We start from the raw sequence: 15903 nt of genomic DNA, 5'->3' as shown, positions 1-15903 counted from the left end.
ATCTCATACAGCTGGAATATTGCTGACTGGCGTTTAACAACATTCACCCACTGATATCTTACATAACTCTTGAGTTATCTTAATTAGAACAGATTTTCTCTGTGGTAGGCAGCAGAGCAATGCAAACATTGTAAAATAATCACTTAGATAAAGACGTCTTTTAGCATAATGTTTTATCACTGGTTGTCAAATGTTGTTTTTTGTGTGCTGAGGTAGTGCGCTGCAGATCTTCCACCAAGAGGCCCACCCCTCTGTCTACAAGTCTGGGTCAGGAGCCAAGGAGGGACTTAGTCTGTTTGGTCTGTATCAGCCTAATCCATGGACAGCACCATCTGGCTTATGAAAGATTGTACTGTTACATTTGTTAATTAATTCTCAGATTAGAAGAAGCTATATTTACAAAAGACTGAGTATCTTGATATGATATCACTGCTTAGGAACATTCAAAAAATTGATTCCATTGATGTGTATGTTGCTTTTTATTCAGGCATCCTGAACCGATGTAGATCTCAAATTGGCAGCAAAATGTTGAGGTGAGTGAGGCCAAATGATGAAATGAATGTTTCAAGCAAAGCCTTTGACATACTCCAGACTAGGGCGACCCGTGAAGATCCGGGGTAGAATAGGTCTTCAGCAACCCATGCTTGCCGTAAAAGGCGACTATGCTTGTTGTAAGAGGCGACTGACAGGATCGGGTGGTCAGACTTGCTGTAAGTCATTGATCCCAATTGCGTGGATCGATGCTCATGATATCAATCACTGGATTGTCTGGTCCAAACTCAATTATTTACAGACCGCCGTCATATAGCTGGAAAACCAACAACAAACCAACCGTAGACTAAGGCTGGAACAGGTAACTCGTGTACCCATAGGACTGCCCGGACCCGTGCTTAGTCACGAGTTTAATGACAAAAAGTCACTATAGCTCAGTGGTTTCACTACAAGTCGCTAATGTTCGCATTTCTTTCTGACAATGCACACATTCCTTTTGACTTGGATATGTTTGAGTAAAGATAAAGCTACAGTCAACTTGACTGTATGCTTGAGCTGATCGTTTGATACATGTATCGAAATTGGTTTTTGCCAGGGCTGCGTAAAACAATTCCCAGTCACACATTTTGTTGCTCCCACCTCTTGAGACCTACATTGGGTACCCGGGTATGGTCGGGTAATAGCTGTGTGTGTGTGTGTGTGTGTGTGTGTGTGTGTGTGTGTGTGTGTGTGTGCGTGTATGTGTAACTGGCCTGGGTTGTAAAGTTGGACTCGTCCCAGCCCTACTTTAGACATCTATACACCCCCAAGAAATACTGTCTTGTTTTGTGTATGTGAGCTGATTATTACTGAGGTTGTTTGTCCTGTAGGTTGTGGTTCCTGCGGCCTCTGCGGAATGTGGACCTCCTGAAACAGAGACATGCTGCTATAGAGTTCTTCATGCATGCCAGGAACATAGAGGTCCTTACAACCCTCTCTGACTGCCTCAAGCATATCAAGAATGTACCAGTACGTACACCAGATTGTGTGCCAAATGCCATCATGACTTTAATGCAAGTATCCTTTGAAATTTTGAAACATTTTCATTTCTTGGCAAATGACGTCACAAAGTATGGAGACATACAAATAACCCTGTAGGTATTCCACGTCCAGCCACCTATGACGGTTGTAAGAGGCGACCAATCAGTAAACCAATGCAGCATTGAACAACAAACAAAATAAACAAACATACAGACATGATATAGTATGGTGTAATACCAGTTGGAGTAATTATTAGCTTTTACTTTCTTGCGTACATAATTCTCTATGTGCCATATTGCTTTAAATGGAGTTTATTAAACACATACCCACTCTTCCTTTTTTATATATTAGAACTGCATTATCTCTTGGTAGCCCAATATAAACACCTAGCTTGTCTCCAAGTACTGATAAACTTGGCTTGGTACTGGAGTTGACATTGTTTTACTGTGTATCGAAACCATTGTATGTTTATAGAAATGAGAACATACAACAATAGTTAGGAAGACAATTTTCCTGATTTCAGAGGATCATAACACGCATGCTACAGGCCCAGGCTTCTGTGGGGGACTGGCAGGCCTTGTATAAGGTGGAGTGAACAATTGAACATGTGTTAGATCTGTCCTGTCTTACCTCTGTGCTAGAATTTCAGGGATGAAAGTTTATTGGAGCTCTGTAGATTCAAAGTAATCTTAATATGTTTTCTGAACCGTTTAGATTTCCAAACCTTTCTCTTCAAGTGAAATGATTTATTCTTCATAATGAATTACTGGACTCATGCTTCTACCCTAGCATGGTTTCTACACCTACGTCTGAAAGTTTTGACATGGTGAATGTTGATATACGGGGCGAAAGTTTCATGATGAAGCCTTGATGTTGTAGACTACCTACCATGCCATCTACATCAGGGACATATGTCGGGCACAACCTCAACATATTGCTGTGTTTAACAAGGTGAGTTCTTGACAATTTCTAAAGAGATCTTGTCTCTGAACTATGCTATTTTACCTAATTCTTTACTTGTTTTTTTAGAATACATGTTGGCTAGTGTAAGACAATAGTGAACAATGTTATTGACCATCTTGGAAAAAAGCCTGTCAATGATGTGATGTGTAGGAATACAGGTGTAATTATTCCTTTAGTTTTTTGTAAATTATATGCACAAACCTGTGCAAGTTTTTCAAGCAACTAGGTATCAGATAGATTTACTGCACATGTATGGAGATGGCTTTGGACCAATCTCATTAAAGTCAGATCTTAATTCTGGCTATTGCTAAACAAAGATCTGAAGACATCCCATGCCGGGTCACTTTAGAACGACCTTTCATCCGACCAACCAGAGTGTAGCTTACCAGATCATGAAAGTGACAGTCAGAATGTGTTATCTACTCATGCAACCTCAAAACATTTACCACAGGGTATTCCGAACAACAGTTATGGCTTTATGACTGACTCAATACTTTCTAGGGAATCCGTTCATAATAGAATGTTCTTTGGTTCAGGTTTCAAATTTTTGATCGAGAATTTGTCAAAATTTGTTTTGAAGCATAGTCGCCAGTTTAAAACTAGTGCCGTAATGGACGAGAAGGCTGCCTTCTGATTGGCTAATGTTGACTTCTTGTCAGTCATTCCGTCAGTTGGTCAATGTTGACTTCTTGTCAGTCATTCCATTAGTTGGTCAAAGTTCGCGAAAGTTTGGTCTGACGTGACCCGTAATGGGATGTCCTCAGATTTAGCTGTAGCGAGAACTGAGATCTTATTTGAATGAGATTGGCAGTACCCCAATGTAGTTGTTCACAATATCGATCACTCCATGGATGGCGTGTGATCATACCCTGATGACATGGATCATTGTTCACAGAAGTGATTGTATACAAGTGTAATGACAGTAGCCTTCATAGTAGCCTCGATTGTTCAACACCCCAGAATGGCATTTTATTTTTTTTACAAAACCAAAGAACAGAATTATTTAGAATCAATATTCTGTGCAGCCTAAGTAAGTCAGTTTGAATAAGAGAAATGAGGTGTTTGTTTCAGATCAGCACATGTTTCAGTGAAGCTCTCCACAAGATTGCAACACTCATCAGTAAGATTGTGAGTTGACTGTCTATCTGTGACTTTCACAAACAGATTGAAGCTGATTCTAGTCAAATATCTTTTGGTATAGTTAATTCAAAAAATAATTTATACATTCTGAAAGTTAATAGTGAAATCTTTTGAAAATGGTGCTAAAAGTCTGTTAATTAGATTAGAGGGTTTAGCTCAGTCATATTAATTTTACAGTTCACTAACAGAGTTATGTCCCTTAGTTGCATACACTCACTGGTTGGAGGTTCCAGTCTTAGATTCGCCCTGATTGTGATGGTCATCAGTGTCATACCAGTGTTAATGAGTTTCACCATAGTGATAAACGTCTTGGCCCTACATGACTATTGGCTTTCCTCCCACATTATGCTTGGTATTTGGGCATGATATATATGTGAATTGAAATACATGTAATGGTCTTTTCCAAGTATAACTATTGTACAATGTTTCCATATTAGGTTGACTTCGAACAATCTGCTGTACAAAATCATTTTGTGGTCAAGACAAATGTGGACCCACAACTTGATGAAAGTGAGTGTTTTACTTTTTTAATTGTATTGCTGTCACAGTGAAATTTGCATATTGAAATTTGAAACATTCAGTTCTTTATCATACCTCAGTTGTAAGTCATCAGACATACTTTGTATTTTACCCTTTTGGTGCACTGGTCACATTGGAACCCCAAATACTTACTATAAAAAATCCACAGCACTCATAAATATATTGATCAATGTAAATCCATGCTGTAAAATATTGCTGGGGCGGTCGGGTAGCCTAGTCGTTAAAGCATTCGCTTGTCACGCCGGTGGGGTAGCCTAGTCGTTAAAGCATTCGCTTGTCACGCCGAAGACCCGGGTTCGATTCCCAACATCGGTACAATGTGTGAAGCCCATTTCTGGTGTCCCCCCACCGTGATATTGCTGCAATATTGCTTAAAGCGGCGTAAACCTTACTCACTCAGTATAAAATATTGCTAAATTCTTGAAAATGGCCTAATGCCACTTGTCTCTATCAAAATCGCTATATGTTGTCCTGAGATAAGAGACTACCAGAGAAGTCCATAGCACAGCTGTTTTTGTGCCATTACTACTATACAAACTGATGTGGACTGTTGCCCACTCTATCATTGATACTGGACCCCTGGTTTGTGTGGTCCAGACGGCACTGTCCAAGCCCTGTGATATGGCCGAGTTTACGCTGACTATTGCGTGTAACATTGTTCACATCCACCTTGGAATGAATGGATGGATATTTGACACTTTTGTTATTGTGTCATCTGAGATTATGTTTTTTCAGAGAAGAGGACATACAATGGACTGCCAGACTTCATGACTAAAGTTGCTAGAGAGGAACTGAACAGACTAAGTCCAGACATCGTGGAGTGTAACATCATATACCTGCCACAGGTAACACCACCAGTTTGTAGATAAATACAGGGGAACCACTTGGTACATGCCTCGAGCAGTCTGCCTCATGAAAGCATTTTTGACGTTGTACCATGGTCGATTAAGGTGCGTTTTTAGCGACCCATAATATCCATATTGGTGTCACATTTTTGGCTGTTAAAATTAAGTTTGGACACAGACAAGTGTCAAAAACGAGAAACCTCCAAAAATGCATCAATGGGAAACTTTAATGAATTATTTCATGAAGTGACAGTTCTTTTAGGGTTCAGTATATATGGCGGGGGATGGGTCCATGGTGTTTATCATGACAGAAGGAAGATGTGATACATTGGATAATCGAGAAGACTTTGGACACAAGTATTCACTCAGTCACTTGTCCAAAAGCATTCTCGCAAAAAAAGCATTGGTGTGAAATAATCCTTAAACTTTTTGATGCTGGTGTTCAGTGTACAGAATATTCTAGGTATTATGTGTCCATGTCTGATATTTGTGAGTTGAAATATTTGTTCAGATCGGGTATTTGCTGGCCATCCCTCAGACTGGGAACATGAAAAGACCAGAGGAATATGAGATCGAGGGACTAGAATTCATTGTAAGTAAGAGAGAAAATCATGTTATGCTACATGATAAACAGATTTGAGTCGGCTATTTGCTGAGATGAATATGAATGGTTTGATAAAGGAAGTAGAAATATTATTATGCAAAATCCCTAATACAAGACTGTATGTCTAATCAGCACTAAAGCTGAGGAATGGTTTGTTGGATGCAACCTACAACAGAACTGATCACATTGTGGTTGGCTGTCAGGAATGTGTACAAATGAACTTAGTAGCATAATGCCACACTGAAGTGGCACAGTGGGGAAGTGTTAGCTGGTAACAGAACCTCACGGTCCAGCTGTATTTACTCCTATTGCTACAACGTGTTACATCGTTCTTGGTGACCCCTTTTGGGATCCTGGGTGGGAATCCAGATTTGTTTACAGGTCGCAGAAAGATTGCTGAAATATTGCTTACTGCCAAATTAAACAACATTTACTCACTATACCTGATGTTTAATCAGCACCCTCACACTGCTGTTATAATGTTAAGTTTTTTTCACACTGTTGTTCTCCAACAGTTTCTTTCCAATGAAATACTTCACTACCGAAGTGCAAGTACAAGGGGTAAAGTGATGTTATTGTTCATTTGAATTGTCAATTTGAATTCGAATAAATTGGTTGACATTGTTGGTTGTGTTTTGTCATTTAAGTTAAGAATAATCTTGCCATAATTGTTACCTCACCTGGTCTGGAAGCCCAAGGGAGTTAGATCCTGATGTGCTTCTGTTGGCATCTGTTTTCGGTACACATCTTCTCTAAAACCAGTAAAGCTGAAACTTGGTATACATTTCCTACCAATGATCATGATGATGTCCACAAAGCTTTTTTAATTTGTTCTGATCCATTTGTAAATCTCAGGTCATTTGTCCTGCGTTTATTAATTATTTGTGAAGAGAAGCTTTGACAATGACTGTCATTCAATATCAACAATGAGTACCTGATATAATGACTGTTATGATTGACTACCTATGAACATAAAAACATAACTAGGTGAGCTACAGTGCTTTGGCACTGTTTCTTTTGTCTCCTCCTCCTAAACAGTTATGCTTGGAGATATGCTTGTATGCAGCTGAGGATAATCATCTTGAGGCCTTTCAGTTGAATATTTGTTGTATGATTGTATCATTTATTGTATTTGTTGTAGCTCAACCCACATTTGGTGTAGTTGTATGTCATCAACTGGCCTGTGTTCTGTATCACATTTTAGTTAAAATGTGCATCACAACCATACACTGTTTATTACAAGCATTTTCTACTTCTCATAGATAGTAAGATATTTCCAGGATGCATCTAGTGTGTGATGTGATAGGCCAAACATGAGCTCAGTTGACAGAGCAATACTTCCAATACTAGTGCTACTGAACACAGGGCGGCAATTTTCATTAGAACATGAAGTTCGCTTTCATTTTTGTGTTATCAATTTGTTTTTCACTACTAAAATTGGCATGATGAAAAGTAATCATCCTACCATATTCCAAATTGACAAGAAGTAAATTTTTTTTAACAAATTGCATGTGAAAGAATATAACACAACAGACAGAAAAATAGATTTGTCAAATTAGGACTGACAGAAAACGAAAGACTAATATCTGTGTGTAATAATAATAATGTAATTATGAGATGATAGACAAATTAATCATCAAATTATTTATGTTGTAAGGTGATTGATAATCAAGATTATTTAATTCAAATTTTGTTGAATTATAAGTTTCAGTATGTTTTACAATTTGCAGAGTTGGATCGCCTGCTTGGTGACACAATGTGTGACATAACAGGTAGCTAACATTTGATCTTGAGTTTCTTTGCCTCATAAATTGATGCATTCTTTCAGTATTGGTCTATTACTTTCAAAATACTTTTTATGGACGACTTAAAACAAATCCAAAAATTTGAAATTCATTACTCTTTGGTGAAAATATATTGTATATTTAACAAAATGGAGACCCTAACAGGGTGTTAGTTGTAAATAGAATGGGTGATCAAACAATATTCTCAAATATGAACATGTATTTTTATGCCAATTCTTGGTTTATTTTACAACCAAATTGTGAACTATGTAACAATGTCACATGATGCTGTACAGACAATGGTGTTACATCTATGTAATCCTGTTTATTACAGACCATGAGACCAGCATCCTGCATCGCCTACAGAACAAGATCTTGGAACACACGGATGTCCTGTACCTCGTCATGGAGCATGCTGCTGAACTTGACTGGTAACACAATAAACAATTAAAGAGATAACACTGGAACATGAAGTTGAACACTGTCTAACATTGTCATGGAGCATGCTGTTGAATATTGTATGACGTTATGTAGCATGCTTGTGAAAAGTGTATGATGTCATGGAGCATGATTGTGAAAAGTGTATGACATCATGGGGCATGCTGTTGAATAGATGTGCACCATGACTGTTGGAATTTATATGTATGCTCACTGCCAAAAGAAACAAAATATCATACATGTTGGTTAATATATGAAGAATTTCTCATATTCAAGAGATTTTAGATTGGTTTGATGCACAGATGAACATACTGTTATGGTGTGTATCATGTTTGACGTGTATCAAATAACTATCAACCTAAAGGCCTGGTCAAGGTTAACACATCATATTTGCCATCAGTTATTCATGTCTTAAACAGTCTCTCAAAATTTTAAATAAACATTTAGATAAAAAAACAACTTTTCCAGTTTGATGGCCTTGGCAACCTGTGCAAGAGAGTTCAACTATGTGAAACCTGAGCTGGTCAAAGACCCTGTCATTGACATAGAGGCTGGGAGGTTGGTACTGGCAAGATATATTCTATGTTGAAGTCAAATACGTTCCTATTCTCTTTCAAAAACTTACAAGCCTTTGAGAAGAATACACAATTTCCTTTACTCTACAAGACCCCCGAAAGAACATGTTTATTTTCCAGTTGTTATTGATGTTACTTCTTGCAGACATCCACTTCAAGAGCTCTGCTGCACTCCCTTTGTGCCTAATGATCTTCACAGTGGTGGGAACAGTGGCAAGATTAAGCTCCTCACAGGTCCGAATGCTTGTGGAAAAAGTGTCTACCTGAAACAGGTACATGATTCACTTTTTACTTTTCTGAAGACCTCTTTGCTTTACTATATATATAATATTGTAATCCCATCTATGTCTCCTGATGATCATGGACATCATAAAATACATACATGCTGATAAATGTTTCTTTGTTTAGATCCACATTGTTTGAAGAGACTTGTTAGTATCTCTTCAGAATAGGTTCACTGAATTATTTCTGATAAAAATAAAATTAATCTCTTAGAACTTACAAACAAAAACCCTTGCAATCTAGGAAACAATGAAACTAGGAAACAATGAATACCGTATTAGATGTAAAAAGCACCCAGGGTGCTCTCAAAATTAGAAATAGGGGGCTCTTATTAGAATATTATTTTAGTGGGGAAAAAACAGAGTTAAAAGGTAAATTTCGTGGTTTATGCTGACACCCTGAATGTTTATGTACGACAGATATATTTTTCCAGAATATAATTTCCCTTGATTAAGTGTGCATATAACAGATGAGTGTGTAATTTAAGCGAATATATAAGTCTTGTGTACATTGATCAATCGGAAGGGGTGCTAATTAAGATTGTTCACTGGCCAATTTATTAGCGAATACCGCCATGGGCGCTTATTAGAGCGGGGCGCTTATTACGTCGAATACTGTAAATGGAATATATGACATTGTGGCAAGATGGTGGTAATCCTGTCACTGTTGAAATACTGTTGCAATTACTCACCACTTCAATTTGACCGAAGTCACAAAACTGTTTGATTTACTACTGGGTTGTTGTGAGAGATAAGATGGAGATGATTTGCTCCAGATAGCCTTGATGGTGTACATGGCCCAGATTGGCAGCTTCGTGCCGGCAGAGCGTGCTGTGATAGGGATGGTGGACCGGATCTTCACCAGGGTCAAGTCACTGGAAAGTGTGTCGCTCGGACTGTCCACCTTCATGCTGGACATCAACCAGGTACACTTTCTACAGATGAGCTGTCGTGTCACAGGCTTGAAATGTACATTGTATCACAGTCAGAGATGTTCGTTCTGTTTCATCCATGTTTCAGTGTGTGTTTAGACCTTCTTACAGTATCCCATTATTATTCTGGGAAAAGTTGACTCTCAGGACCCTGTGCTTGAGCAAACTGGGATCATATGACCACAATGACAAGCTCATTAAAATCTCATCTTTTACTCCAATACCTCTACTTGAAGATCTGAGTTCCCGTCCATAGAATCCTGACAGCCCAATAAAATGATGGTAGGGGGGTGAGCCAATCCTGGTGTCAAGTTTCTAAAAGCTTTTGCTTCATTTCTTTGCAACCTTGATCCTGAAAATTGCGATCAAATGAAAACTGCCACAAAACACAAATAAAGCCTCGATAGTACCCTTTTGGGTCTAGATGCCATGGCGCTCAGAAATGACAGGTTGTACAACATATACACAACAATATCATAGTGTGGCTTTATGTGTTGAGATGCATAAATAGAAATGCTTGTCTGAATGCTTCACACACTTGCACAGTTAGTCGACAAGTATTCATTATTTTACAAAAAGCTCAGCAAAATGCGCTGTTGCGCCATGAAGCATGAAATGCGAGCTCATCCCACTGCTATATTTGTGCTATATTTGGAATGTGCAAGTCACGTGACAGCCAGTTGATATCATCTGCTTGCACTAGTTATTGCACAGTCATCCGCGTGAGTTATTGGTTGCAAATCAGCCAAATTGAACAGTGGGCAATGAGAAAATATTGTAAAAGCATCAATACCCATTGGAAATCACAGGAGTTGCCAAGAATATTTGGCATACCTTGGACAACCAACACTATTATCAGAAAATATGGGCGAGTGGGTTCAGTGGAAAATTTGGAACAAAATTGGTGGAGGAAATCTTTTATGAGACGGAACTTTGTGCATGATGTAAAAAAACAAAAATGTGTGAAATGGTGTAGGGAAAGAAAATTATGAACAGTCAGTGACCACTGGGGAATGTTAATAGTTTTGGATGAAGTTGTGTGAGGTAGAGGTACTAGTGATCGTGGTGGCACATGGTCCTGTGTACAGCGTACAGCTAGAAAATCAGGCGAACTTATGCAACATTGGTTGTGGAGAGTAGATGGATGGGTGACCGTGTTTGGCAGCTTGACTCCTGAGAGTTTTTAGGGCTTCTGTCCTGCCCCACACTGAAGCACATGTTACATTTGGTGTCTCCAAGACAAGTGACATTACTACAGATATGCCTCTGTTAATCCAGCGGTGAATGGGTACCCGGTAGGATGAGATGGTAATGTGACTGTTAACCTTCTAGTGCCTTACAGGCAGTTGGGTTGTATACTCTGTAGGGAGTTGCGAATGAAAATTGAATGCACACTGGTCCATTGACCGAGGTAATAATGTAGCTCTTAGAGCATGCTTCAGAGTGTGGATTTGGCGCATTATAAATTTTGGGAATGCTTCAGAGTGTGGATTTGGCGCATTATAAATTTTGGGAATCACATCATCACTGATTATTATTTTCTTTTTATCTTATTTAAACATATTTTTCTCAATATTTCAGATGGCTGAGGCATTGAGAAGTGCAAATGAGAGGTCGCTGGTGATTGTTGATGAATTTGGGAAGGGCACAGAAACAGTAAGATATTGATGAATTGTTAGAACACAATGGCATTGGAATAATACTGATTTGATATCTTGAAACTATCATATGTCTATCAATGTTAGAATTAAAAGTGTGTCCCTTTTAATCTGAAGACCCATTACAAGGCAGTCTTATCATAAGGTTCAGGACTGATTGACTTTCATCCTTACTTTTGGTCTCTGTAGGAGTAGCATGCCTTTTACTTTCACCAGGATGCTGTACCCCTGCCATGTTTGTTACCAGACAGATGGCCTCTCCCTGTTGTGTTCGTGTCTGAAGTACTGGCTAGCACAGAGTGCCCTGTGTCCACACGTCCTGATGTCCACTCACTTCCACAGTCTTGTCCACCAGAACATGCTGCCCAAGTCAGACCAGCTCCAGTACCTAGTGAGTTACCTAGCTCCTTGACTTCAGCTTTCAGTACACAGGGGCTAACCAAGGCAGACTGCATGCTTTGGATTGAAGGTTTCATGAACTAAATGTCATGGAAAAGAGACGCTAAATATTTGTTTGATGTGTGATGAAAAAATGAACTCATGTTTGAGAAGGGTAACCAAACATAAACATTTTAAAGGTAAAACATACATCTGATGCAACCCTTCCATGTATAAGAGATTTAATTCCAGACTTTGTATCTGATTTATAGATTTCATCAGTCAATTTGACAGTCCTTATGGTGAAGAGCTGGTGTTTTTGTCCAGCTATGTCTTGTGTCCTATATATATACTTGTTCTTCCAGACATTAGACACACTACACAATGGTGAGGAGCTGGTGTTCCTGTACCAGAGTGTTGAAGGACACACTACATCCAGCTATGTCTTGTGTCCTATATATATACTTGTTCTTCCAGACATTAGACACACTACACAATGGAGAGGAGCTGGTGTTCCTAGCTATGTCTTGTGTCCTATATATATACTTGTTCTTCCAGACATTAGACACACTACACAATGGTGAGGAGCTGGTGTTCCTGTACCAGAGTGTTGAAGGACACACTACATCCAGCTATGTCTTGTGTCCTATATATATACTTGTTCTTCCAGACATTAGACACACTACACAATGGTGAGGAGCTGGTGTTCCTGTACCAGAGTGTTGAAGGACACACTACATCCAGCTATGTCTTGTGTCCTATATATATATACTTGTTCTTCCAGACATTAGACACACTACACAATGGTGAGGAGCTGGTGTTCCTGTACCAGATTGTTGAAGGACACACTACATCCAGCTATGTCTTGCGATGTCCTATATATATATACTTGTTCCTCCAGACATTAGACACACTACACAATGGTGAGGAGCTGGTGTTCCTGTACCAGATTGTTGAAGGACACACTACATCCAGTTATGCCAGCCACATTGCAGCACAAGCAGGATTGCCACAGGATGTGGTTAACAGGGGAACACAGGTTGGCCAGCATTGTATCAGATACTAGAATCCTGGTGTCTACCAAATATACACAGAAAAACATGACTCTCACTTGACATGCTGACTGTATGAGTCTGTTGTAAATAAATCAAGCTTTTGATAATGAATTACTTCTTGTCTTTGTATTTCTGTTGCTATCCATCTGTACTTGACTGAGTCCACAATTTGCTACTGATAGAAATAAGAAAGGCTAGATGTAGGTCACATGAATATGACTATTAACTTTCATGGCAGTTCAATATAAATTTTGTTGTATTCCATTTTCTGTGAACCAAAACAGACCTAATCATACCTTGTCCTTTGCATATGATGATAAAAAAGGATAAAATAAGAGCTTACTGCATGGATATTTATATAAGACTTCATTACAGACAATGCTGAGATTGTGACTTATAATACTGTGTTTGTATTCCACGCACTCCTTCAGGTGTCGGCCCTGCTGCGGGAGTGTCGCCCTGTGCACAGGCTGGACACAGAGGACACCATGTCACAGCTCAAGAGGTGATGACTGGGACATTATCTGTCTTTTTAATCAGGAATAACACCAATAACCATAGCTTGAAAACATTATCTCACCCACATGAGGATTTTGGATTAGAATAGGTCCTCAGTCTGTTGTTAGAGGTGACTAAATGAATTTGGTTGTGAGACTGTGTCATCATTCCATGATGGCGTTGGATGATGCTCATAATATCATTGTCTGGATTGTCTGTAATATAGCTGTAATATAGCTGTAATATTGCTGTGATATTGCTGAGTGCACTGCATCTCATGTTGTATGATCAATACAGTATTGTTATACAGTATGTAGTACATTCATATCAATGTAGACCATGTGGTTGGGTATTGATCTCTCATTGTACCATTGTGTTCAGATGTGAGAGGATGGTCACCCGGTTCCTGCAGCTGGACATGATGTCAGATGATCTACAGTCCTTCCTCAAAGACTTCATCCTGCCAGTCAGCAAGGGCAAGCACTGACCAACCCCCTTATCAACCTTTGTCCTGATCAAGAAGTGCAAACACCAATCTAATTAAAATCAGATCTTTTACTCTGAGTGCGTGAGTGAGTGAGTATGATTGTCTACCCGACCGCCCTCTTTTACTCTGATCCGATACCTCTCTGCGTGACAATCTGACAACTCGTTCATAGCAGGTGACATCTGAACCCAAAGCAAACTTTGACAGCCCAAGCAAAGTAAAGGTTGTGTGTCTTCTTGAGCCAATCGGGGGGCACGGGTGACCCAGTCGTCTAAGGTGCCGCGATTTGCTGTGCAGAGTTGCATCCCTTGGGCACGCCAGAAACCTATGATTGTGGGTCCGAATCCCGGTTCGCCCCGATTATGTTTCTAGGTTTGTCAGCACCATACCCGTGCTCATGGGTTTCACCGAAGTGGTAAACATCTGAGACCTGCATGACCTCGGGCTTTCCTCCCACATTAAGCTGACACGCCATGATATAACAGGAATACTGTAAAAAGCAGTGTTAAGCCCAACTCACTCACTCACTCACTCACTTGAGACTATTAAATGTCAGCTGTCTGAAGCCACTCAGTTTCATTTCTTTACTCGTAAAAGCTTTGATCTCGGCTAAAGAAAACCAGCACAGAACACAAATATACCCTGGATAGTACACCCTTTTCTAAGTGTCATATTTTTAACTTATCCTGATTTACTCCTTTATGCATTTACTGCTTTCTTTTGACAGAAAAACAAATCTGTGTGAGGTCCAGCAGAAGTTCTTCCAACCAGTTGTGAGGCAGACCCTCTCGCACAGCGCCCACATGACCTTGGAAGTGATGACGTCACATATCTTCACATTACTGCTTGTCACCATCCTGACAAGTTGTGTACAATAAATATGTCCAGCTGATCTTAGTTCATCCTGTTTGCTTGTCCTTTGTTCATTACATATATGTGAATTATGTCCTTCATATTGCCTTACCTAAAGTCTCTCCTTGGCTTCTAAGTGTGTCTCAGCATAATTTTAATCCTTTAACCTCTGTAAAAGATCTGCTTAAATTGCAGATTCATGCTTGCCCTTTGTGTCCTTTGTCATGGTAAGAAGTCACACAGCACAGCAGAACCTACTTCACACAAGGAGGATGTTGGACTCTCAGGAATCTGTTTTACAGGAGACACCGGCCTGATGTTACGTCCCTGCCGTATACATCGCGATGGGCGCAGACTACACCTCTGAGAGCTGTATTACCCTTGCCCCACTTAATGTTTACTTGGGCTTCCTCCAAGCGCCTTCAGCATACCCGCAGACGACAACGTCATACACACATCCTGCGTGGATGCCCAGCTTTGTACAGTCTATTTCCACCAGACCTATGCGCCTCACCTGCTTTTTTTCAACAGCTCCTTCGTACCATCCAGCCCCTCCGGTGAATCCTGCTCCACCAGCGCCTTCCGCACCTGCTGCACCTGTAGCACCTCCTGTGCCTACACCTCCAGCGATCATTGGTGGTCCTTTCTCCTCTGGGGCTCTGCCTTCCCATGGCTCAGCGTCACCCGGGGCCTCCTCCAGATGTAGTTCTAAGTCCTGATCAATCTGTACAGCAGTTTGCCGCACCCAATGCCAAGCAAATTTCACCTGTGTGCTTGGTGCATTTCAAAAGGGCTTCAGGCGCAAAGGGCCACACAGACCCTCAACCTGGGGCCTTTTTGACGATAAATGGTGCTCTTTTGAATCATTTTGCAAGAAAAAACATCAAGACCCCACAACAGCATCCCCTCAGTTCTTGGCCAAATACCTGTTGTACCTGTGCAGTAAGCGACACCCTAGGGCCAGCACCATAATGACCTACCTGGTGGCCATTAACACAGTGTTCCAGAGGATCGAAAACTGACCAAGGTTCTGGAACTGCAAGCCCTCCTGCACTCTTTCCACCTTGAGGATCAGAAGGTCAAGTTTCAACCACTTGCATGGGATCTGAACGTGTTTTGGGGGTTTCTGTGTGGACTTCCGTTCGAGCCTCTCCACGCAGCTTCCTTCTATAACCTCACCAGAAGATAATTTTCCTCTTGGCTTTGGCTTTAGCTATGGTGGCAAGGGTCAGCGAGCTACATTACCTGTTGCTTGACAGGTGCTTCAGCATCCCACCTCTCTCCTCGATTGTAGGGAGGAACTCCATCTGTGCCCGGAAACGACTTTTCTTTTCCATCTCCAAGACATCCATGACTGAAGT

At 40.2% G+C, this 15903-nt stretch overlaps 1 protein-coding gene across 1 annotated transcript in view; it reads left to right on the top strand.

Moving 5' to 3' along the window:
* Positions 1 to 14407, top strand: part of LOC139479792 (mutS protein homolog 5-like) — a 37176-nt gene extending 22769 nt beyond the window's left edge. The window contains exons 8-27 of the mRNA XM_071262668.1: positions 217 to 299; positions 488 to 533; positions 1362 to 1500; positions 2036 to 2098; positions 2392 to 2463; positions 3547 to 3603; positions 4053 to 4125; positions 4891 to 5000; positions 5512 to 5592; positions 6120 to 6165; positions 7335 to 7376; positions 7723 to 7819; positions 8295 to 8384; positions 8547 to 8673; positions 9459 to 9608; positions 11196 to 11270; positions 11520 to 11663; positions 12552 to 12689; positions 13137 to 13210; positions 13585 to 14407. Coding sequence (XP_071118769.1) covers positions 217 to 299; positions 488 to 533; positions 1362 to 1500; positions 2036 to 2098; positions 2392 to 2463; positions 3547 to 3603; positions 4053 to 4125; positions 4891 to 5000; positions 5512 to 5592; positions 6120 to 6165; positions 7335 to 7376; positions 7723 to 7819; positions 8295 to 8384; positions 8547 to 8673; positions 9459 to 9608; positions 11196 to 11270; positions 11520 to 11663; positions 12552 to 12689; positions 13137 to 13210; positions 13585 to 13690 — 1813 coding nt within the window. The 3' untranslated portion in view covers positions 13691 to 14407. The remainder of the gene's footprint in view (positions 1 to 216; positions 300 to 487; positions 534 to 1361; positions 1501 to 2035; positions 2099 to 2391; positions 2464 to 3546; positions 3604 to 4052; positions 4126 to 4890; positions 5001 to 5511; positions 5593 to 6119; positions 6166 to 7334; positions 7377 to 7722; positions 7820 to 8294; positions 8385 to 8546; positions 8674 to 9458; positions 9609 to 11195; positions 11271 to 11519; positions 11664 to 12551; positions 12690 to 13136; positions 13211 to 13584) is intronic.
* Positions 14408 to 15903: the final 1496 nt, after the last annotated feature.

This window comes from Haliotis cracherodii, unplaced genomic scaffold (genome assembly GCF_022045235.1).
Source record: "Haliotis cracherodii isolate W230 unplaced genomic scaffold, xgHalCrac1.p SCAF_4, whole genome shotgun sequence".
Taxonomy (NCBI): domain Eukaryota; kingdom Metazoa; phylum Mollusca; class Gastropoda; order Lepetellida; family Haliotidae; genus Haliotis; species Haliotis cracherodii.
This window is presented reverse-complemented; position numbering and strand designations above follow the sequence as displayed.